The sequence below is a fragment of the Artemia sp. Qi Xiang Cuo genome, chromosome 5, assembly GCF_049724085.1.
Source record: "Artemia sp. Qi Xiang Cuo chromosome 5, ASM4972408v1, whole genome shotgun sequence".
NCBI classification, from domain to species: domain Eukaryota; kingdom Metazoa; phylum Arthropoda; class Branchiopoda; order Anostraca; family Artemiidae; genus Artemia; species Artemia sp. Qi Xiang Cuo.
Genome location: NC_142798.1, coordinates 36,025,906 through 36,051,596, shown reverse-complemented (window position 1 = coordinate 36,051,596; position 25,691 = coordinate 36,025,906). Strand labels below are relative to the sequence as shown.

The 25,691-nt window shown below is 36.0% G+C and overlaps 1 protein-coding gene across 1 annotated transcript in view; it reads right to left on the bottom strand.

Annotated features, from left to right (window-relative positions):
- Positions 1–309: 309 nt before the first annotated feature.
- The window catches only part of LOC148952091 (uncharacterized), a 41,287-nt gene continuing 15,905 nt past the window's right edge, over positions 310–25,691 (bottom strand). The window contains exons 2-3 of the mRNA XM_089088842.1: positions 12,740–12,923; positions 310–446 (exon numbers count right to left, since the gene is read on the bottom strand). Of these exons, the coding sequence (XP_088944968.1) occupies positions 379–446; positions 12,740–12,923 (252 nt within the window). The 3' untranslated portion in view covers positions 310–378. The remainder of the gene's footprint in view (positions 447–12,739; positions 12,924–25,691) is intronic.

Below are 25,691 nucleotides of genomic sequence, written 5' to 3'. Positions count from 1 at the left end.
ATGGATATGTAAAGCAAAATATCCCTTCTTTCTAAGGAGAAAAATAGGGAGAAATCAGACCTAAACATAGGGAATATAAGGAAAAATTGATATAAAAAGTGGAAGCACTGCTGAGAGTATCTATTAAAAACAGTGGAAGGGTCTAAAATTAACTTTCTATTTTACCTTAATGATTATTCTGTGGCAGGAACCAATTTGGAACTAGAAGATATGTGCGCAGATATATTTGTCGAAAAAGTATAAAAAAAGTGAAAAATACAGCTATAGAAACTTTGAAAAAAATAATGGATCTACGAATAATGGTGGTATAAAAAAGCAAAGATAATTTTTAAAAGGTGAATTTTTATTTATAAACTATACAAAATGTCATTCCTGGAATCACATTACAAATGGATTATTCCGAATATTGTAGACAAGGTCACAAGCTTTGCTATAGTTTTCAGCATCTGGAAATATAAATAGATAAACATTCAACGAAAATAAACGATAAAGATATAAAGAAAGCTAACCCAAAAAGACTTTCAAAACGGAGTGTACTCAAAAACTAAAACGTTGTCTTAGGATCTACAAATACGGACAGAAATCATAAAGCTGTAGCTTAATTTTTAGTTTATCAGAATAAATTTTGTCATAGAAACCATTTCTTTCTTATAGAGAAGAGGGGATTAAATTCGATATAAAATGGAATACGATTATTCAGTTCAATAGCTTGAAGCTAACATGAACATGTGAACGAAACAATAAACAGAAATAGAAAAACAACAAAGACTCAAAGTAGTACTTTTTAAAGATAAAAACAATTAAATCAACAAGAAAAAGTCAAATATTAAAATCATCAATTACAACGACAAATGATACAGTTCAGAGGAATAATAGTATTTCGAAGCTTAGCAGATGTGTCAAGCAATTATGAATTAATCAATTTCAACCTGAGCTACGCGGGGTTGCTCAATAAACATACCTCCAAAATAGATTAAATTATCAAACACTCTTGAAATATCTGCAAAAGTAGCTAAAAGCATATCGAGTTTTAAGGCTTCATCTAGATAAGCGGTCGGCAAAGTGCAGCTCCAAAACCACATGTGGCTCTTCGGTTCCTTAAGTGCGGCTCAGACACAAATATCCACGGAAGGCGCAATAATATTTTCATTCAAGAAAAACTTGATAAGAAAAAAAAATTATATCTTATTTTAACAAATTACAATTCTTCTGTAGACCAAGAACAAGTATAATTTTGTTTAACACCGAATTTGATTTTATTAGTTTTCGTAAACGTTAACACAAACTATGTACGAGCTACCGGCTGAAATTATTCGTATGCTTCCGGCGCACTCCGGTGTGATACAAAGGTGCCACAAGTATGCACGCGAAATATCAGTATATATATATATATATATATATATATATATATATATATATATATATATATATATATATATATATATATATATATATATATATATATATATATATATATATATATATATATATATATACTGATATTTCTTCCTTACATATTCAAGAATTTTTTATTTATTCAAGTCAAAAAGTGAAAACATTTACATTTATTATATTTTCAGTGAAGCGCAAATTATGTTCTCGTCTTGAGATGCCACGAGGGTTGACAGCACTACTCGCGTCAATTCCTGCTCGTTTTGAGTTTGATTCGGTTATTTATTGTAATTTCTGTTCGTTTTGGGTTCTATTCGTTTATTAATGATAATTTGTAGTAGTTTTCTGCTTGGAAGATTATTTGACTTTATTTCTGCTCATTTTTGGTTTAATGGAGCTCTTTAGTTTTCTTTGAAAAACTTACTTTTCTTTGAATTCTAAAAAAGTCAAGACATTCAGGTGAAGCTCTCTGATAGGGTCGAAGGGGGGGGGGCTGCTGAATTAAATCAAAACACACTATACTATATGCATGAGGGCTGTCCAAAGGACGTATCTATGAAGTGACTTGGATTATTAAGTTGAAACTAAGGGGAGGATCAATTGAACAAAAGGCAATATGCGCACGCTACCACTACCACAACTACTACTCCCCCCCCCCCCCACTACTTCTACTGCTAGTGTAATTATTATCTAAGGTGAAAATTTCAGGAAATGGTGAAGGGGAGTTGAACCAAATGAAAACAAATTACGTGCAAACCGGTTGTCAAAAGGGCACAACAGTAATATTTTAAGAACTCCTTAGCGTATTATGTTGAAGCTTCTAGGACATGATAAAGGGGATAATCAATTGACGAAACGGCAATATGTGGACACTACTACTACTACTAACCCCACCCCTACTACTAATACCACTACTTCTATTCTGACTGCTACTAAGGCTAAGAGTACTGAGGTGAAATTTTCAGGAAATATTGAGGGAGAAGTTGAACTAAATTAAAATACACAATGTGTGTATCGCATTTTAATTATTTTCTTTTTTTTTTTGCTTTAATAAATCCAACATTATTAAGAATTTCAGAATATCAGTAGCCTATAAGTAATAAACTGTCAATCCAAATTCATTTGTTTTTTTTACTTCAGTAATCTTGGTTAATATGGTGAATTTTGTACGTAAGTTAAGTCTATTAATAATAAAAAAGAGAAATAGTACGAGAAATTAAAACAAAACTCGAAATAAGGAACGTTTTCAGTGAAGTGCAAATTATGTTTATGTCTTTAGAATGCACGGGGGGCGTCAGCCCTACTCCTCTTAGTTTGTGTTAGTTTTGAGTTTGACTCGGTTATTGTGATTTCAGTTCGTTTTGGTTTTCATTTCTATATTGGTGGCGATTTATGGTAGTTTTATGTTTGAAAAATTATTTGACTTTATTTCTGCTCATCTTTGGTTTAATGTAGCTCTTTACCTTTCCTTGAAGAACATTTTTTGTGGAAACAATTTTTTTGATTAATCACTGGAAAAGGTACAATACTATTGTCATATAACACAACTCCGCTTATATGTTTTATTGCCCCCACCTCAAAGCTGAACAGCCTCACACCATACTTAAGCATCACAAGATCCAGCAATTTAAAACTAACCGAGGTAAAGGATAAAAAAATGGTCCGAGTAGCATTTTCCCCAAGATATAATATTTCTTTTAGTTTAATAGTTAAAAATTTCATTTATGGGGTTTTATTTCATTTTATAGCCTCTTCTGATGAATTTTCTGGAAATATAGGGAATCACAAACCTCTTTTAATCACACCCTTCTCCAAATTCTAAGCTCAAACGATCTCTGCATCAATGACGCAAAGAACTGAAAGGCTTCATGTCTTTGGTTTAGGACAAGAATTAAAAAAAAAAAAAAAATTCAATGGACCAGTGGCAAATGCACCCCCCCCCCCGCCATGAGTATGGATTTCATTTGATTTACACAGCAATGTGGCAAAAAAGATATAGATAAAACAACCCATCCTCCTTCTTCTCAAAATCCTGACAATTTGCCAAATAACGTTATATTTTATAGATAACCTTTTTATCTGATTTTGAAAGTAAAACAATTGTCCTCAGATATCTGATTTTGAACTCTATCGGAAAGGGACCTTGCAAAAACAGTAGAAACTGTTTTCTATTTCGATTACTAGATAGAGAAACTCTTAGATAATGAAATGGGATTCATTTAAAATATCAGAATGCTAGATAGTAAAATCATAGGCCGCGCAATAGCGCTGCCTAAGTAAAGAACGATGTTGCCACAATGTACTATTTTTTTTTCTTCCATACCCGGGCACTTGGTATCGAAGGAGTTGTCGTAGAAACTTCAAAAAGGGCTCATTCGATTGGAAATTGGAGTGGCTAGTGCCCTTTTTAATAGTCGAAAGTGATTGGAGGACAACTAGCCTCCCCACGCCCATCATTCACCCAAACACATCCAATCAAAATTTGGAGATAGCTATTTTGTTCAGGGTAGGCTGTTTAATTTCCAGATAGAACTTATCTTTTTGAGGAGGACACTCCCCCATAACCCTCGGGGTAAGGGTTTTAAGTTATGCCCTGGGGGCATATAGGGTTTTTATAGAAGGCATTGTCGTAGAAACTTCAAATAAAGGCTCATTCGATTGGAAATTCAAAGGGCTAGTGCTCTTTTTAATAGTCGAAAGTGATTGGAGGGCAACTATCCCCCAAGCCCATCATTCCCCCAAACACATCCCATCAAAATTTTGAGATAGCCATTTTGTTCAGCGTAGTTGATTTCCAGATAGAAAATATATTTTTGAGGACACTCCCTCACAACCCTCGGGGCAAGGGTTTTAAGTTTTGCCCTGAGGGCATATATGAACGATGTTGGCACAGTGTATCATTTATTATTTTTTTCCTTTAGAGCAGGGCACTTCGTATCGAAGAAGTTGTAGTAGAAACTTCGAAAAGGGCTCATTCAATTGGAAAGTGGAGTCATATAAGAACGATGTTGGCACAATGTATCATTTATTATTTTTTCCTTTAGAGCAGAGCACTTCGTATCGAAGAAGTTGGCGTAGAAACTTTGAACAGGGTTCATTCAAATGGAAACTGGAGTGGCTAATGCTCTTTTTAAGAGTTAAAAATGGTTGGAAGACGGCATACACTTCGTTCGCGACCACCATGTCCCCAAACGCATCCACTCACAATTTTGGGGTAGCCATTCTGTTCGGCGTAGCTGATTTTCAGGTAGACGAAATGTTGTTGAGAGGGACACTCCTCTACACTCCCCCTCCAGGGCATGTAAGTTATGCCCTGGGGGCATATAAGGTTTTTATAGAAGGCGTTGTCGTAGAAACTTCCAAAAAGGCTCATTCGATTGGAAATTCAAAGGGCTAGTGCCTTTTTTAATAGTCAAAAGTGATTGGAGGGCAACTAGCCCCCCGCCCCCACACCCATCATTCCCCCAAACACATCCAATCAAATTTTGAGATAGCCATTTTGTTCAGCGTAGTTGATTTCGGATAGAAATTATTTTTTTTGAGGAGGACACTCCCCCACAGCTTTCAGGGCAAGGGCTGCAAGTTATGCCCTGGGGGCATATAAGTTTTTTATAGAAGGTGTTGTCGTAGAAACTTCAAAAAAGGCTCATTCGATTGGAAATTCAACGGGATAGTACCCTTTTAAATAGTCGAAAGTGATTGGAGGGCAACTAACCCCCCTCTCCCGCCCACCTTTTCCCCAAACACATCCACATTTTGAGATAGCTATTTTATTCAACGTAGTTTTAAGTTCTAGCAATTAGGTCTTTGAGGATGACAACCCCCTCACAGCCCTCAGGACAAGGGTTGTAAGTTATGCACTGGGGGCATACAAGGTTTCTTTAGAACGTGTTGTCACAGAAACTTCAAAAAGGGCTCATTCGAATAGAAATTGAAATGGCTAGTGCCCTTTTTAATAGTCGAAAGTAATTGGAAGGCAACTAACACCACTCTCACGCCCACCATTTCCCCAAACACATCCAATCAAAATTTTGAGATAGCTATTTTGTTCCACGCATTTAAAGTTCAGTAAATTATACCTTTGAGCAGGACAGTCTTCGGAGTAACGGTTATAATTTAGGCCCTGCGGGCATATAAGTTTTTATTGAAATATTTGTCGTAGAAACTTGAAAAAGGGTTCATTCGATTGGAAAATTCAAAGGTTTAGTGCCCTTTTTAATAGTAGAAAGTGATTTGAGGGCAACTACCCCCCCCCCCCTCTCTCTCACCCACGTTATCCCCAAACTTATCCAATCAAAATGTTTAGATAGCCATTTTGTTGAGTGTTGTGGATTTCCAGATAGAAATTATTTTTTTGAGGAGGACACTCCCCCGCAGCCCTCAGGACAAGGGTTGTAAGTTATGCCCTGGGGGCATATAAGGTTTCTAATGATAGAGTTGTCGTAAAAACTTCAAAAGGGGCTCATTCAATTGGAAATTGAGAGGGCTAGTACCCTTTTTAATAGTTGAAAGTTATTGGAGGGTAACTAACCCCCCTCTCAGGCCCACCATTCGCCCAAACACATCCAATCAAAATTTTCAGATAGATATTTTGTTCAATGTAGTAGAAAGTTCTGGAAATTAAGTCTTTGGGGATGACACCCCCCCCTAGCCCTCATGGCGAGGGTTGTAAATTATCCCCTGGGGGCATATAAGGTTTTTATTAAAAGCGTTGTCATAGAAACTTCAAAAGGGCTCATTTGATTGGAAATTGAAAGGGCTAGTGCCTTTTTTAATAGTTGAAAGTGATTGGAGAAAGACTAACGCCCCTCTCACACCCACCATATTCCCAGACACTTCCAATCAAAATATTGAGATAGCTATTTTGTTTAACGTAGTTGAAAGTTCTGGATATTAGGTCTTAGAGGATGACAACCACCCTCACAGCCCTTAGGTTAAGGGTTGTAATTTATGCCCTGGGGGCATATAAGGTGTTTATAGGAAGTGTTGTCGTAGAAACTCAAAAAGGGCGAAGTCGATTGGAAATCGAAAGGCCTAGTGCCCTTTTTAATAGTAGAAAGTGGTTGGAAGGCTTGACATTTTTATAGTAAAGACTGATGTGGGTATAATGTATTATTTTTGCTGTTGTTGTTTAAACCAGGGCACTTTGTATCGAAGGAGTTGTCGTAGGAACTTCGGAAAGGGCTCATTCGATTGAAAATAGAAAGGGCTGATTCCCTTTTTAATAGTCGAAAGTGATTGGAGGGAAACTAATCTCCCTCGCACACCCACCCTCCCATTTCACTTTAAGTTTAAAAACTAAATGTTGCCATAAGATTAAGTCAAAACGAACTTTGTTAATGCTAAGTCACAATAAGGCATCTTCACAGTATCCCAAATATATCATAGGATATCAAGTTTAGACTTTTTGATCAAATTGGGTTCTTAAAACGCTACCATAACAAATTGCCGTAAATTCGCTCACACTGTCGATGTAAATAAACAGATTTTTTGCGAATGGTATCAAGATTTTCATTTCAGGTCAACTAAAGGAGGTAATAAAATAAATTAAACACTACTATTTGTGTCCAGATTTTTAAAAAGGTGTGTGTTGTTAAAAAGTGCTGAAAATTTTTCTCCAGAAAACAAATAGCAGGCCAAAGCATAAATTTTTAAAAAAACGAAAGGATTTAAAGTATTATTTTCTTTTTCTTTGAAAAGACTATGTCAATATAAAACGAACAGAAATTAATAAAAAAAACTTGTACCCCAAAATAAATTTTTCAAAAGAAAAGTAAAGAACTCCATTAAACAAAAAATGAGCAGAAATAAATTCAAATAATCTACCAAGCGTGAAACTACCACAAATCAGCATCGATAATTAAATGAAACCCAGAATGAACAGAAATCAGAGGCAACGCTATAGCGTTGCCTATAGTAAATGCCATGCAGCTCCGATGTTTTATTATTTATTTTTTCCCAGAGGCACTTCATGTGGAAGGAGCGTTGTAGAAACTTCAAAAGGGGCTCTTTCGAGTGGAAATCGCGAGTTCTGGTGCCCTTTTTAAGAGTCAAAAGTGATTGGAGGGCAATTAGCCCCCCCCCACGCCCATCAGAACTCCCCACACCTCCAAGGAAAAGTTTTAGATAGCCAGTTGGTTCAGCGGACTTGATTTCCAGATAGAAAATATATTTTTGAGGAGGACACTCCCATAGAACCCTCAGGGCAAGGGTTTTAAGTTATGCCCTGGGGGCATATAAGGTTTTTATCGAAGGCGTTGTCGTACAAACTTCAAAACAGGCTCGTTCGATTGGAAACTCAAAGGGTTAGTGTCCTTTTTAATAGTCGAAAGTGATTGGAGGGCAACTAGCCCCCCCCCCATGCCCATCATTTCCCCAAACACTTCCAATCAAAATTTTGAGATAGCCATTTTGTTCAGCGTAGTTGATTTCCAGATAGAAAATATGTTTTTGAGGAGAACACTCCCCCACAACCCTCAGGGCAAGGGTTCTAAGTTATGCCCTGGGGACATATAAGGTTTTTATAGAAGGCGTTGTCGTAGAAACTTCAAAAAAGGCTCGTTCGATTGGAAATTCAAAGGGCTAGTGCCCTTTTTAATAGTCAAAAGTGATTGGAGGGCAAGTATCCCCCTCCCCCCCACGCTCATCATTCCCCCAAACACGTCCAATAAAAATTTTGAGACAGCCATTTTTTCAGCGTAGTTGATTTCCAGATAGAAAATAGGTTTTTGAAAAGGACACTCCCCCACAACCCTCAGGGCAAGGGTTTTAAGTTATGCCCTGGGGGCATATAAGGTTTTTTAAAGTAGGCGTTGTCTTAGAAACTTCAAAAAAGGCTCATTCGATTGGAAATTCAAAGGGCTAGTGTCCTTTTTAAAGTGTTTGGAGGGCAACTAGCCCCCCCCCCCACGCCCACCATGCCCCCAAACACACCTAATCAAAATTTGAGATAGCCATTTTGTTCAGAGTAGTTGATTTACAGATTTAAAATGTATTTTTGAGAAGGATACTCCCACCAAACCCTCCGGGCAAGGGCTTTAAGATATGACCTGGGAGCGTATAATGATTTTATAGAAAGCGTTGCTTTAGAAACTACAAAAAAGGCTCTTTCGATTGAAAATTCAACGGTATAGCGCCCTTTTTAATAGTCGAAAGTGATTGGATGGTAAGTACTCCCCCCCACGCCCATCATTCCCCCAAACACGTCCAATAAAAATATTGAGATAGCCATTTTTTCAGCGTATTTGATTTCCAGATATAAAATAGGTTTTTGAAAAGGACACTCCCCCACAACCGTCAGGGCAAGGGTTTTAAGTTATGCCCTGGGGGCATATAAGGTTTTTATAGTAGGCGTTGTCGATTTCCAGATAGTAAATATGTTTTTGAGGAGGACACTCCCCCACAACGCTCAAGGCAAGAGTTTTAAGTTATACCCTGGGGGCACATAAGGTTTTCATAGAAGGCGTTGTCGTAGAAACTTCAAAACAGGCTCATTCAATTGGAAATTCAAAGGGCTAGTGCCCTTTTTAATAGTCGAAAGTGATTTGAGGGCAACTAACCCCCCTCTCACGTCCACCTTTTCCCCAAACACATCCAATCAAAATTTTGAGATAGCCATTTTATTAAACATAGTTTTAAGTTCTGGAAATTAGGTCTTTCAAGATGACAACTCCCCCACAACCCTCAGGGCAAGGGTTGTCAGTTATGCCCTGGGGGCATATAAGGTTTTGTATAGACAACGTTGTCGTAGAAACTTCGGAAAGGGCTCATTCGATTGGAAATTTAAATGACTAGTTCCCTTTTTAATAGTCGAAAGTGATTCTAAGGCAACTGACACCCCTTCCACTTCAGCCATTTCCCCAAACACATCCAATCAAAATTTTGATATATAAGTTATGCCCTGGGGGCATATATAGTTCTTATGGAAGGAATGCTCGTATAAACTTCAGAGAAGGCTCATTTGATTGGAAATTGAAAGTTCTAGTTCACTTTTTAAGCGTCAAAAGATATTGAAGGGTAACCAGCTTCCCCTCCCCCCAATCCTTTTTTCCAAAATGCATCCCATAAAAATTTTAAGATGGCTATTTTGTTAAAAATAGTTTAAAAATCATATAACAAAAATTCCGGTTTTTTAGAGTCAAAAGAGATTGTAGGGCAACTAGTCCCCCCAAGCCCTTTTTTCCCCAAATTTATCCAATAAAAATTTTGAGATAGCAATTGAGTTAAAAATTTCTCAGAAGTCAGATAACAAAAACTCAGGTGTCGTCACAACCCCCCAGGGCCCAGGGGCTGGCGTTGTAATTTATGCCCTGGGGCATTTATTGTTCGTATGAAAGGAATAAACTTCAGAGAGGGCTCATTTGATTGGATATTGAAAGTTCGAGCTCACTTTTTAATAGTCAAAAGAGATCCGAGGGCAGCTAGCTCCCCCACGCCTTCTTTTTCAAAACCCATCTGATGAAAATTTTGAGATAGACATTTGGTTAAAAGTAGTTCAAAGGTCGCATAAGAAAAAATCTGGTGTTAACAGAATCCCCTAGGGCACAGGGGAAGGCGTTCTAAGTTATGCCCTAAGGGCACGTATGGTTCTAATGAAAGGAATGCTTGTATAAACTTCATGGAGGGCTCATTTGATTGAAAATTGAAAGTTCTAGTTCATTTTTTAAGAGTCAAGAGAGTTAAACTAGCCCCCTCCCCCACGCTATTTTTCCCCAACCCCATCCGCTACAAATTTTGAGATAGCCAGTGTTTTGGAAAATGTTCAAAATTGGATAACAAAAACGCCCCCCAGAGCCCGGGGGATAGGCGTTGTATGTTTACTTCTTTCGGCATATACGGTTCAAATGAAAGGGATGCACGTTTAAACTTCGGAGTAGGCTCATTTCATTGAGAATTGAAAGTTGTGGTTCAATCTTTAAGAGCCAACAGATATCCAAGTGCAACTATACCTCCCCCACACTTTTTTTCCCAAGCCCATCCGATAAAATTTTTATAATAGCCATTTCATTAAAAATAGTTTAAAGGTCAGATAAGAAAATTTCCTGTGTCGACGGAACCCGCCAGGGCCCGGTGGCAGGCGTTATGAGTAATGCTCTAAGGGCATATATAGTTCTTATGGAAGGAATGCTTGTATAAACTTCGGAGAGGGCTCAATTGATTTGAAATTAAAAGTTCTTGTTCACTTTTTAAGAGTAAAAAGAAAGCGAAGGGCAACTAGACCCCCCCCCCTCCTCCACGCCTTAAATACATCAGATAAAAATTTTGAGATAGATATTTTGTTAAAAATAGTTCAAAGTTCTGATAACAAAAAACTCCGGTGTCGACACAGCCCCACAGGGCCCGGGGGTAAGGGTTGTAAGTTATGCCCTCGGGGCATATATGGTTGTTATGTTAGGGATGCTCGTATAAAATTCCTAGAAGGTTCATTTGATTGGAAATTGAAAGTTCTAGTTCACTGGAGGGCAGCTAGCCTCCCCCCACACTCCTTTTATTTTTTTTTCCCAGAGGCACTTCATATAGAAGGGGTCGTTGTATAAACTTCAAACCCATTTTTTCACTTTGATATTGTTAATTTGATACCATTTTTGATACTTTGATGAATATTTGAATTTTTTTTTAAGTTTGATCTTGAAATAAGGAATTTTTAAAAACTTGAAATTTTTTTGCGATCAAAAACTAAAAAAAATTAATAAAAAAAACTTTACGAAAAATAAGTTTTTCAAAGAAAAGTAAAGGCCATTTTAAACTTAAGCTCAGCGGATACAAATACCTTTTAAAATTCAAACTCAAAACGACGAGAAATTACTATTAGAGAATAACTGAAACCCAAAACAAACAAAACTTAAATAAACAATCATAGCAAAAACATACAACAAGTAAGAATATAAATGAACAAATAGATCTTAAAGCGAGTAATGCTTAGATTGAATATGAAAATCAAGCTTAAAACGAAAAAAAATATTTTCCTATTGAAGTATAAATGAAACTTAAAACGAACATAAATTAAATAAACAATCAATGCAAACAAACATACAATAGATACTAATTTAAATGAATAAATAAATCTTAAAACAAGTGAAACTTAAATTGAACATGCAAATCAAGCAAACCAATTTTATGACAAATATTTTCTTTTGTACTTAATATTGAAAATAAACATTAAAATTATACTAACATTTTGAACTGATGAGCTCTCAGCAATTAATATCATCATACATCAAATATTCAGTTTAATTTATTAGCTCTTTTTAAAATTTTTAAAGACGAATATAGTTTCACTACAAACAAGTGTTTGGATACTGCCTTTCTATGACTTTCATGCATTCTTCTAGAAAATTTACATCACGAGACCTAAACCTAGGCTTCTGTAAAATAGCCCAGACCTAATGGAGCTTCTCTTTTTTGTGACAAACCATCAAACTGTCATATTTCCATTTCCACCGAGTTATCACAGGCCTGATGAGCTGTCTATCGCATACCTCTTTGACAGCATCACCGACTTTTGAGCTCTTTTTCAGAGCACCCTAGATAGCTGTACACTTAGGAAAAGAGACATGTCGCTGCCGCTTATATACAACACCATTCAAGGCTTTATCAGCATCTGTGGATGCAAGCAAATTGTGTGTATGGCTGACACGCCTGAAATGGTCTTAAAATGCTTGATTGCTTAAGTACCCTCAAGTACTTCTGTTTTTTTTTTTAAGTAAGAACATTAAATACTTTCAGAATATTTTACTTAAGTAGAGTAGAAGTACTGAGAATATTTACTTAACTAATTATTTAAGTCCTTTTAACTTAAGTAATTCCCAACACTGTCCACATCGAGCTCTGTTTGGCTAAGATGTCAATCCTCAAACAATTTAGATTTCTGTAAATTCAAATACACCAAACATAAATCATCTTTAATTAAGTTTTATTAAATTTTATCTCAATACAAAAAAAAGTTTAGTTTAAAATATATATTTTCGCACAATTTCGTCGTAATTAGATATTGTATCACTGAAGTTTTAAATATTCGACTACAGATGCTTAAAAATTACACAGAGATCCTCTTTTCTGTCAGCTATAGTTATTATTGAACTTCAAAGGAGCTTTAAAAAGACATTCATTTGCCAAATACAGCCCAAAATCTTCAATAGGCAACATAACTTTAGTTTTTAACTTTTTCTAATGCAACAAAGATCGTTTTCAGTTTTCGTTTTGTGTTATGCGAGTTTAACTTGCTGTTGGGGAAAACCCTGGCTGTTACTATTGTAACAATAGTACTATTCCTTTAAATTCCCTTTAGTTATCCTACATGTAACGAAGATACGAGATTCAGATAAAAGTATATAGATTAACAACTTACTAAAATCCCTCATCATATCAGAAGGCATGAGACTGATAGAACTCATATCAATTGTATTTCCCTGGGACACACCGTCAATTTCGGCAAATTCACCAGTTGTAAGAGACACAGGGCTGCCACTTGGAATTCCAACTTTCAGAATCATCCCATCAGTTGATCGTATTTCAATATACGATGCAGTTATCTGAAATTATTATAAATGAAGTATATTTAACATTTCTTAACAACATTTTCTAAGTTTATTTTGGAAAAATTCAAGACCTCGGTGATGAAATATGGTTTTAAGCTAGTTCAAAACTGCAAGATTTTAAGGATAACCCTGGCTCTCTGTATAAAAAAGTTCTTCTCATATTTTTCAACCTTCTCCACTTGGAAGAAGCTTTGGTGTTCAACAAGTGGTGGTATTCAAGGTTCTGTACTTAAACCATACTTTCATGAGCACCCGAACCAGATCGCAAAATTTATTGGCTGCCATTCCTGTATGTAAATGAGAATAATCTGAATCTCATGGGCTTTGGACCCTAATTGTAAAAGTCAGTTATGTCATCTCTGTATATGAACAAAAATAAATCTTAATACCATGACGTCAGCAATCTGACTGCAGAAGTTTGGTACATGTCATCATTCAATTTGATCAAAATGAACTTAGTTTAACCAGTTCGGTTGTTTCATATTACTGAATACAACAACTGGATATAGCTTACTGATAGCAGGGGAAGTTTTGAGAAATTCAGTATTTCTTATAAGCTAGTCTCAAGAAAACTAAGAACATGCAATATTACTTTCTCAGTTTATGCATACTAATATATGAATTTAAAAAAGGTCAACAGTAAAACATATATTTATAGAGTGCCATCTTCCCTATAGGTACATTAAAAAAGAGTCTGAATGTCTGAGTTCTGTTGAGAGGGGCATAGCTATGTATGCTTTAGAGGCTACAAAAAAAGATGGTAAAAAAAATAAGTTCATATTTGGGAAAACTAAGTTACAATTAAGTATAGGTCAAGAAAATAACTTAGCTGTCTTTAATTTCTCAAGGGCTGAATTCTAAAAGACTATCTGACCTTCTTCTTCTTCTTCTTCTAATTCACAGCAGGCGGGCTATTCAGTTGGTACTATTTAGCCCTCTTCTTTTTGCTTCACACTGTGGGCTACAGAGCTACTGTCTTGGTTGTCTCTTATTTATTAGATATTCTCAGATATCTTTCAGTAAATATTTTGACTCAAATACTTCAAATTTAAGATAGTAGTTTTTAGTTTCTGGGCTATGTTGGCAGGAATAGTGAGCTATACTTTCGACAGACTGTCAGATTGTTTGGTGTTTAAAGTACTTTAATTGTTTATTGTGCAAGGTATGCGTCGCGGTATTAGCGCAGTATATTCAAATAGCCACTGGTCAATCGTTTTATTATTCATATTACAATGCCTGCAAAAGAGGGGACAGGGGAATTGAACCACTTGAATTAGAAAGCTTATATGAGAAGGCAAGGAAATTTAGTCCATTTGTTCCAGAACGAATTCTATGATAAATTTTAGAAAGATACTTATTGGGAAAGGGGGAAAGGATAGGGTTAATCTTATTGAAATTAATATTTGATAGCCTCCATCGGTAAATATCTCTAATTGGGATTGGTCTCCCACTTGGCTGGTCAATATTTATAGCATTTTTTGCTATTTCATCAACCTGATGATTACCACTTATGCTAGAGTGGTACCTTATTTAAACATTAAACATCATAGGCGGGTAAGTAAAGAGCAAAGTCAGCTCTATATTTTATTAATTGAAAAAAATTATCACCAAAAAAAGTTTTTCAAACGAAAGTAAAGAGCTACATTAAACCTAAGACGAGCGGAAATAAAGTCAATCAAACCCAAATCACTATCAATAAATAAGCGAAACCCGAAACGAACAGAAATTACAATAAATGACTCAAGTTATAAACTTAAAAAGAACAGAAGCTACAGCAAACAGAAGTAGAGTTAACGCCCTCTAAGCCTCGTAAAGAACAGATCGTCACTTGCGCCTTACAGAAAACCATTCTTAACTTGAGCAGTAAGTTTTTACATGTCAAAACATAAATAAAAACCAAAAAGAAAACAAGCATATTAACCTAGATTACTAAAAAGATGTAATGGAATTCAGATTGACAGTGTAACTTGCTCCAGACTTCGATAAAGTGCCCTGATTCTAAGAAAGACCTAAATTCGTATTATTACCAGATAGTGGCATGTCTAAAGTCGGCCACAAAAGTTGCAGTTCTGATTGAGCACGTGCGTTATGGGTCTCGCAAGCTCCTGTGGAATATACGACCGGAAGTGAAAAAACTAAAGAACCGCACAAAGTTTTGGCTGCGATTGTGGAACGCTTGCGATCGACCTTCCTCCGGTGCTGTGTTTACAGTCAAGCAAAAAACAAAGAAAGAATACAAATCTTGCTTACGTAATGCAAGGCTAAACGCGTGGGACGCTCCAAATAGTAAAATAACTTGGAATAAAGTTATCATTAGCAGTAAGTGTTATCCCCCACCTCAGTCGGAATTAAACCTTATGAATTTTGTGCGCCATTATATTGACATATTTTCCGTATTTAATCAGTGTGTTCAGAAACATTTTTCTAATCTACTTAGTTCGGTCCTGCCAGTGTCTGTTTGTCAACATAGAGTCCCTGCGATAAGTATGAGTGATTTACATTGAGCGCTGAAGAAAGTAAGAAAATCACATTCTCCTGATTGTGATGGCCTATGCTTTGGGAATTTTGCTTATGATTGTCCATTATTGTTGAACCACCTGCAGTTATTATTTCAGATTTGTATAGCTCAATATCTGGTACCTGACAGTTTTCTTTCCGGTAGTGTGACGCCTATACTTAAACGCGGTAAAGATCCAGATTCATGCTCGAACTATAGACCAATTACTGTATCTTGCTTTATGAGTATGATTTTTTAGCATGTCCTTTTGCCTGAAATAACTTCTAAGTACGATTTTTCGTCTTTTCAACTAGGATTTAGAAGAGGGGTCGGTTGTCCCAAGGCGCATCATGTGCTCAGCCGGTTGTTAAAGGAAGCATTTGCCCAGAAGCGTTTATTGTATTGCTGCACAGTAGACATTTCCGGGGCTTTTGATAATGTTGTTCACGCCCAGGCCTTGCATTTCCTTGCTTGTTCTGGAGTCAATTATTCAGTTATTTCTACATTGCGATATTGGTATGGTAATTCTTATGTGCGTATTAAGTGGCTGTCAAATACTTCTGATTCGGTAGCTGTTAGGAAAGGCGTTAGACAGAGGGGAGTTTTATCTCCTTATATATTTAAATGTGTCCTCGCTACTTGTTTAAAACATCTATCTCCTACTGTGTTTTTTCGTGATATTGGTGTAATTTATATTGCATACGCCGACGATGTCCTTTTAGTTAGTTTTTCTCGTCGAGGGCTGGCTCAGAACTTCCTATAAGCTATCTTAAGCATGTAAGCTATCTTCTCTACTTAGTGATATTGGCCTATCTGTTAATATGGGAAAGTGTGAGTTTATGTGTTTTAATAGTAGCATTTCTGTATCTCCATTAAACCTCGGTTCGATTTCATTACCTTGTTTGGATAAAGTCAAGTGGATTGGTATATCGTTTTGCCCGTCTATTTACGAAACTTGCTCCGAGTTGGTTACTAATGCATTAAATAATAGTTGCGGGTCATATGGTAAGATATCTCCAAATAGAGGGCGTTATAATCGTGAGGGCCTAGCTCGGCTTTATAATAGTTTTTGCTCTCCAGGTGTAAATTTTCTATCTGAATTCCACCACTTGCTGAGGAAAAAAGATTTACGGAGAGTTAGAAGTGGTTACTTTAGATATTGTAAATATTTGATGTATTTACCCGGCCGTTTTAAAAATAGAAATAATTTATACCGTTATGGTGTCATTGATTCTTGCGTGCGACTGGCCAGTGTGTCTTCTAATATGATTATGAATACTAGTAATGTTGTTTCTGTCACTGACCCCTTAGTTTGTTTTTTTCATCGTGATATGGGTTAATTTGTATTTTTTTGTTGTTGTTTGATTTGGTAATGATGTTGTTATTTTTTCTTTTATATTTGCCATTACTCCGCAGTGTCATTTATAATGTTCATATGTGGGTCATAAATAAATTATTATTATTATTATTATATTGGCATTCATTCCTGAAAGTAATTCTGTATTTATTAGCGTAATAAAAGACGAAACGTTTAAAATTTATTTTTTATTCAACAAAGTGCACATGACGTTCTGGTCCTTATGAGGCACAAGGGACGTTAACCCTACTACTGTAGTTTTTGTTCTTTTTAAGTTTAACTTAAAAAGAACAAAGATTTCTGTTCGTTTTCGGTTTCACTTAGTTACTGGATTTATGTTATTTTACTCTTCAATTATTATTGAACTTTATTTCCGCTAGTCTTAGGTTTAATTTAGCTCTTTACTTTCTTTTGAAAAACTTCTTTTGTAGAAGCAGTTTGTTTTAAATTAGTGTCTGTTCATTTCTAATTGACATAGTTTTTTCATTGCTTAATAAAACGAATATTTACTAATTTTTTGTTGTTTTTTTTTCTCCTTAAATATCAAGATTTTGGCTTGCTGATCATATATTTGCCAAAATTTTGCAAAAGATTTTTGATAATAGTTGCACTATAGAACTTTGGTTACATGGATACGTGGAATACTAGTCAAATAAATAAATTGAAAATATTCGATCTTCTATAGCCTATGGTTGAAGCCATTCTGACCACTATCAGAGCCCTCTCAGCATGCTTTAAAGGTTTCAACTTCATTACCTTAGGTAATCCAAAGATATTGCAGACAAACGTTTTTGAAAACCTTGAAGTTGCATAGCGTCTTCTAATTCATTTCAACATCTTCCTCAATATGTCATGGAAGTCTTAATTTAATACCCTTAGCCATTCAAGAAACATAGCAGATATGTTATTCTGAACTTCTGGATTAACATAGTAGTTATAATCGCAAGTAGTCGCAGTTACAGTCACAAGTGGTTGAAGTCACAGTCACAGATAATTACAGTTGAAGTTGCAAGTAGTCGCAGTCAAAGTTACAAGCAGTTGCTAGTAGTCGTAGTCACAGTCGTAGTCAAGTCACTGAAGGTATTCAAAGACAAAGTGACAACTAATTGGAGCCAGGAGCAGAAACAGGCACAAGGAGACACATTCACAAGTAGCCACATTTGCAGTCACAAGTTGCCGTAGTTGCAAATAGTCACAACTGCAAGTAGCCACAGTCGTAGGTAGTCGCAGTTGCAATGAGTCGGATTCCCAAGTAGTCGCAATCACAGTCATAAGTATTCACAGTTGTAAGTAGTTGCAGCCACTAGTTTTTACAACCTTAGTCATAAGTAGCCACAGTCAGTCGCAAGTTGTCAGAGTCTTAAATTGTCACAGTAGTTTTGGTAGTAGTAACAGTAGTATCGATACTAGTAGTAGTAGTTAGCATGTAGTGTCTTAGTTAATTCAAAATCTATATCAACATACCGTGAGTTTCAACTTAATACCCTAAATCTGTTTCTGATATATTGCTGATACGCCCCTTTGATAACTTGCTTGCACACTAGGGTGACCACAAAAAATCGATGTCGGAATTGTGTTTGTCTCAACCCCACAAAACGATTCCCTTTTCCAGATATTGAGATGGCCGAAATTGGAGCTCAGTTAAGCGACGTTAACTCGTGCTGCTCGTTGCTCAAAGTTTGAAAAAACCAAATTTTTAGCCAAAAAGCTCACATATGGAGCCATAACTCCAGAATGGTAAATAATAAAACACGTTTAATATCTCAAGAGAAAGCCAATGTTGTTCTTGAAACTTTATATTCTATACATAATTGTTGTCATTTTAAGGAAAACAGAGTTATAAAAGTCTTTAGTCGCAAAAACGCGACCTGGTACCTTTAGGAGCCAATTTGGGGCATTCTAAGAATTTTACGGGTTTTTCCATAATCTGTCTCGGAATTAACATTTTTTTTATTAAAAAGTATTTTGAAAGTCAATAATGAGCTTTTTGTTCAAATTTAATCTTTTATGATATGGGGATCACCTGACTAGTTTACCAAAGAAAGGTCCGTTTAACAGGTAAAAAGGAAAAGGAAACACAGCATAAATATCGAACCTGGTAGACAGCATCTACCAGGAAATTGGGATCATGGAGGGAATGAACGTCCCTGAAGAAGCTCTAGAAGATCCAGGGCCATCTGAAAGCAAGAGGATAAAAGTTTCATTTGCAAGGGTTTTAAAGACATTTTAAACATGAAATTGTTCATTTTGTTAGGTCAACGTAATGTATCCAACAGAAATGCCACAAGAATTTTAATAGCTACTCTAGAAGCACTAAGTTTTAACCCTCTAAGTACAAAGTTTCGAATAGTTCATTACACCATAAAAGGCAAATGTCCAGAGAACAATATTCAAAAAAAAATTTGATAAAGTAAATATTCCTGAAAAAGAGCCCCTGGTTGTCTATTTGGATGGTAAACTTTTACCGGGCGTTTTAAAAAATGAACAATGTGAGTGAATAAATATTGCAATTTCATATGGTGAAAAGGAATAGTTGCTGGGAGTTCATGTAACAGCAAATAGCTCAGGAGAGGAGCAAGCCATAGCCATATATGAATACCTACATTAATTAGGTCTTTCCAACACTGTCAAGGCTATGTGCTTTGACACTACAGCATCCAACACAGGAAGACTCAAAGGAGCATGCGTCGTATTTGAGCAAATGTTAGGAAGAGAGTTGTTATACCTAGCTTGCTGTCGTCCTATCTTGGATTCTGTTAAGAAACGTATTCGACACAAAAATAGGATCAACTACTGGGGGCCTCAACCAGACATTTTTAAGATTTTCCTCACTGCATGGCCCAAGATAGACAAAGGAAAATACGACATAGGTATCAGTGACAATCTAGTACAAAAGCAGCTAATTCTAGAAGTAATTGCAAATGTTACTGCTGAATTCGAAACCAAATTAACGGAGAGCCACCCCAGAGATGACTATAAGGAGCTATTGCAGTTGGGTCTGGTATTTATTGGATCTTTTTACTGCAATATTGTGGGTTTTAGAACTCCAGGAGCCATTCATCATGCTAGGTGGATGGCAAAAGCTATTTACTGCTTTGAAATATTCTTTCTATCTATTTTTCTAGTTAAAATTTATTGTAAAGCTTTGTTCAATGCTTCAAAAGCTCATGTTGCACCAAAGCAAGATTTAAGTATTTTGCATAGTCTGCTAGACTATAAAGAATATGACAACAACATAGCAAAAATAGCCCTGACAAAATTTTTGAACCCTTTGTGGTATTAAAATGCAGAGTTGCTGAGATTATCTTTTTTTGATCCCAACATTACAGACGACGAAACGTTGTTAATGGCTAATAAATTGCTCGGTAGCACCAATGAACCATCAGAGCACACTAGGGTTGTAAACCCGAACTTCAGGAAAGAAAAATTTAAACAGTTAGTTGACAGAGGATTGATAAATTTAACAACTAAAGAAACGTGTACATTCTTTGACCAATTTAATATAAAAACAGATTTCCTATGACAACATCCAAATACCTGGCCTTAAAATAATGGCTACAAAGGAGGATTGAAAATTTTCAAAAAATTAAAAGTAGTTATTGATATGGCTGAGCATTGCGTTAAATTAATAACGACTTTAACAACCTTCTGACAAAAGATAAAGGCCAAAAGCAAAATGTCCTCCAAGTTGTAAGCAAATGCCAAATATTACATCCTGACGTTTCACAAAAGCTCTAACAAAAGCTCACTACTTTAACAAAAGCTCTAGGACAGATTAAATAACAATGTAAAATTATCAACTCATAATTGTACTACATCTGTATCATTTTGGGTTGGTTTTGTGTGTATTATATGCCTGAATTTTATATTTTAAAACAAAAAATGTGATCAGACTTATCAGTATTACTTTTTTTTATTATATTCCTGCTTTAAACAAAAAAATATACTACTTATGAAAAGTAAGCACTTAATAAGAAAATACACAAAGTGCACTCCTAGTGGTAACAGGTCACGTTTTTGGGGCTAAAAACTGTTGTAACTCGGTTCGACTTAAAATAAAAACAATTATGTATAGAATATGAATTTTTAAGAACAATATTGGCATTCTTTCGACATATTAAGAGGGCTTTTATTATTTACCGTTCAATATGTCAGCTTTTAGGCCAAATATTTGAATTTTTTTTTAACTTTGAGCAAGAAGCAGCACAGGTTATCGTCATTTAATAGAATTCAAATTTTAGCTATCTCAAAATCTGGAAAGGAGAATCGTTTTTTGAGGTTGAGACAAGCAAAATTCCGAAATTTTTTCCCCCTGTATGAGCTCTGGTCACCCTAATGCACACAGTGTTTAGATGCAGTTCAAGATTCCCTGCAAGTGTTACCCTTATAATCTTAGTCTTACTAGTAATAGCAGCAGCAGTAGTAGCAGCAGTATGCACATATTGACTTTTAATAAGTTTAACATCCCTCAACATGCTCTGAAGATTTCAATTTAATACTCTTAGCTGCTCCTGAGATATTCCTTGTACCCCCTTTAGACAATCTCCATGCAAATAGTGGGCTTTGATTTCGTCAAAATCCTGGGGGGAGGGGAAACTTGGAGCCAATTTTGCCAAATCAAATGAAAATGACAGTGAAAACTGAAAAATGATCCATATATTACCATAAAGGAAAAGATATACTAAAGAAAACTGACCTGTTTCTCTGGACACTTGAATTATGCAGGCTTATCTTAGTTTTGACAAGATTCTTTGCAAAAACTGAATTTCAGCTGGCGATGGGGGTCAAACTGTGGTCAGGGTTGGGGGGCAGTTGCCCCATAGCAAATTACACCCCTGCCAGAGACTTCCACTTTAATGCCCTTAATCTTAAAAGTGGCAGTGACAGCACTAGTAGTAGGAGTAGTTACAGTAGTAGAGATGGTACAAGCATGGAAATAGTACCATTTGGTTAATTCCTCAATACACAAGCTTCTTATGCCAATTAAATGGCCTTTCTGTTTCAAGAATTGTTCTTGAAGAATAGGGACAAAAAGTCAAACTTCAACATAAGTTCAAGATGTCAAGGGGATGTCAAATTTATTTAGTTTCTCATCGTTTTTCTAAAAATTTCAGGAAGAACCTTTGGACCTTTCCACTATGCTGAACATAATGGCTATCTCAAATTTTGATTGGATGACTTTGGGCAAAAAAAGGGCTAGTTAACCTCCAATCTTTTTGGTCACTTAAAAAGGACACTAGAACTTTTAATTTCTAATGGAATGCAAGGAAGAATTATATATAGTACTAAAAGGGTTAAAAAGTAATAAAACCCTGTGGGCTGATAGTGTAGTTAACAAGTTTTTATCTAGAAATTAGCCTTGTCTATATTCTACAATCTCTTTGATTGGATGTTCCAATTTCCTTGTCATTTTCTACTGTGTGTGTGTGCTAGGGTAAAACTTCAATTTTTTTTTTATTAATTTTGGTTGATTTTTTTAATGATTGATTTATTGATTTTTATAGATAATTTTGTTTTTTAATAATGTGTTAGTATTCTTTTGTTTTACGGAGCTTACCAAATACGATGTTGGTCAACGTCAATACTAACATCTAGCCTATTCAATGTTTATTTTTTGTTTTGCAAGGATTACCAAATCAGACGTTTGTCAAACAAACTGTTTTGTTAACGGCTTATAAATAATATCCTAAAACTTTTGTTTTAGCCAAAACCCAATTGACTGAATGTCAGTCCATGATGGGAGACATTGATAGCTTAAGCACTCTTTTAAGTTACAGACCCAGACCCCTCTACCAATCTTCTAGGACCACTGGCTCAATACAATCACTCCTGGGGAAAATCACAAAAAAAAAAAAAAAAAAAACATACATCCATGGTCTTACTTTCAGCAAAAAATACAAAATACCACATTTTTGCAGATAGGATCTAGAAAACTCAACAATGGTGTTCTCTGATACACTGAATCTGATGGCGTGATTCAAGATTCCTTGAATTTTTTGGGGGTTTTCCCTCTTTTTCAAAAATCTGGCAGATTTTCTCAGGCTTGAAGCTTTTAATGGGCAACATTAAACTTAATGAATTGGAGTTTGGCTACTATTGGGCAGAGTTGCTCCTTACTAGCAGTACGTTACCACAAACTGTATGATATTTGAGAAAAAGAGATGATACTTTAGCATAAGGAATGGAGGGTTGAAGGGGGAAGATACCAACCCACCTCACTTAGGTTAAATGATAACTAAAGTTTATCATAAGTTACCTTTCACTGAAATTTGAACAAATCTTATTTTCTATATTCAATTTCATTTTGTTTCAATGTAATATTCAGCACTATTCTAAACAGTGTCTTTTGTCTTAGCTCTACCTTCTCCCTCAAATCATAACTCCACATCCCCTCCTTTTGACACTCTCTGAAAGTATCAGCTTAATATCCCAAGTCAGTCCCGAGATACTGCGGATTTGCCATCTTGATAACATGGCAGACATAGTGTCTCTTTAATTACCTTGCTACTTAGCAAACCACAGATTTGAAGTCCCAAAGAAGCTTACAATGCATAAATATTATGTTGAATTGGAAACCGAAATCCTGTAGCCCCTTGCCCCTCCCTAAACATAAAGTTTTAAATCCTCTTACCCCACCTATCTGTTTTCCTTACCTAACAGTAGCTGAAAGTTTCAATTCCATCCCCCTAGCCATTTCAAGATATTCCAGATATGCTATTCCACTGACCAGGATTCACAGAGCAACTTTTAATTTACATCAGCATTCTCTTGGTCCAAGGACTTAAGGATATGAATTTTGTGTTGATCAATGAAAATATCAAAAATTTTCCTTTCATCAGTTTCCCCTTTGTTTTTCACTAGCTTACAAAATTGGACTATGAGCAAGGCTTAGTAATGACTCATCTCAGTCAAGCAAATTGCAAAAGACAGTCACCATAAAATTATTTTCAGACTGATCCCAGATTGCAGCATAATCTTGCAGATAATTTCGTTGTTTCTTGCATAAAAAACTATTCTATGTTTTTGTTTCAATTTTGAACACACAGTAACAGTAATACTAGCATTCAACATTAATAACATTCCAAGGAATGTTAATGATTACCCTTTAGATTTTAAAATGGATATATAATGGATAAGTTATGTGCCAGTACAGATTATATACCAGTTGCAAACTAAAATAAATTAATTGCAAGCTTTTGCTTTGCACACAGTAGGATTTTACAAACACTTAAGCTTTTTTTTAAAATACTGGGCCATTTTACAATACGCTTCACTATTATGATGATTCTATTTCAAAAACTCAGCACTAGCTAATACAAATAACAAAGTTTTAGTAGCCTACTTATTGAAATGTTGAAGCCAGTCAATACTGTAGTTTTCTATTGTAAAAATAACAATGAATGAATGCATTTAATACCCACCAATAAAAAACAGAGCATAAAAAAAAAAGAAAAACCAAACAAAAAACACAAGACTCCAATTCTTCCAAGGCTCGATAAAATCATGTACGTTAATGTATAATAAGCCATTACAAAAGAGGACTGGTGGATCTCAGTGTAGGTGAGGAGAAGTGTGCTTGAATCCTCAATAAACATGGCTCTATGCCCAAATTTCTTAAATCTCCATGAGCCTTCAGATAAACATAGAAGGAGGTTAAATTAACATATAATCTCTCTTGATTTCTGGGAAGATTTTTGGCTGGATTCTCCAGGAGATCATTCTCAAAGCATTGTTTTACAAATATTAAACTTGACTGTAAGAAATGGAGGTTTAAGGAGGGAATAGTAACCCTTGCTCACATTTATGAGAGCCTTGGATACAACAGATTGCAGCAACCAACTATCACCTTAATCCATTTGAGAGCTTTAAGGTCCTCCAGACCTGTAGTGCTCTTGAGTTGATGACTCCCAATTGAACCTCCACTGCCTCTTCTCCCACTCCTTGTCAAGGTGGCAATTGAAAGACTGGATGGAGGGAGCGCTGACAGTTGAGTCCTTCAATGGATTCCAATGGTTTATGACTCTTTTTGAGAAGTACATTTGACGGGTTCTCGATCGGGAGCTTAACTTTGGCAGCTTCTTGGAGTGTCTTCTTTTGTAATGATGGCTGGTGCTATGACTGCTGCTAAAGATGGTAGAGTTTTCTTCTCGAAGCTAGTAAGTCAGCATCATATCGCTACGCATGCGTCTGTAGAGAGGGTAGGTAGCTTAAGTTGCTTGAGGCAGTCCTCATATGAAGTTGATTTTAGGCTTTTCACGCACTTTATTGCTCGCCTCTGAACATTTTCGGTGAGCCTTACATCTTGCCGATATGAAGGACCTGCAAGGCACATGCCAAAATCAAGATGGGGTCTGACGAGAGCTTTATATAATTTTATGAATATTGTTGCCTCTCGGCTACTGATGGTCCGTCTTAATAGGCCACGGCTGGAATTTGCACGGGAAACAACATGCTAAACACGGCTGTGGAACTTCAACTTGTTGTCGATGATGACACAAAGGTCCCTTTCTTCTTCTTTATTCTCAAAATGCTCCCTTGGTTTTGTGATGGGATTGTAAATTGAGTAGGTAGCCATTGGGTTGTTAGGTCCAAGGTGCAAAATACAGCATTTGATTGTATTGAATTGAAGGAGCCAGTCTTGAGCCCAATCCTGTAGCCTGTCTATGTCATGTTGGATGGTCTGTGGATTTGCAATGCCAAACAGTTTGGCATCATCAGCAAACAAATGCATGCTATTATCTACATGATTGAAAATGTTGTTGATGTACATAAAAAAAGGGTTGAGCCTAGTACAGTTCCCTGTGATACCCTGCTCATTACCATGGCCTCATGGGAGTAGATTGGCTGGCCACCCATCTCAAATAAGCGTACTTTCTGCTTGCGCTTGGGGAGGAAATTCATTAGCCAG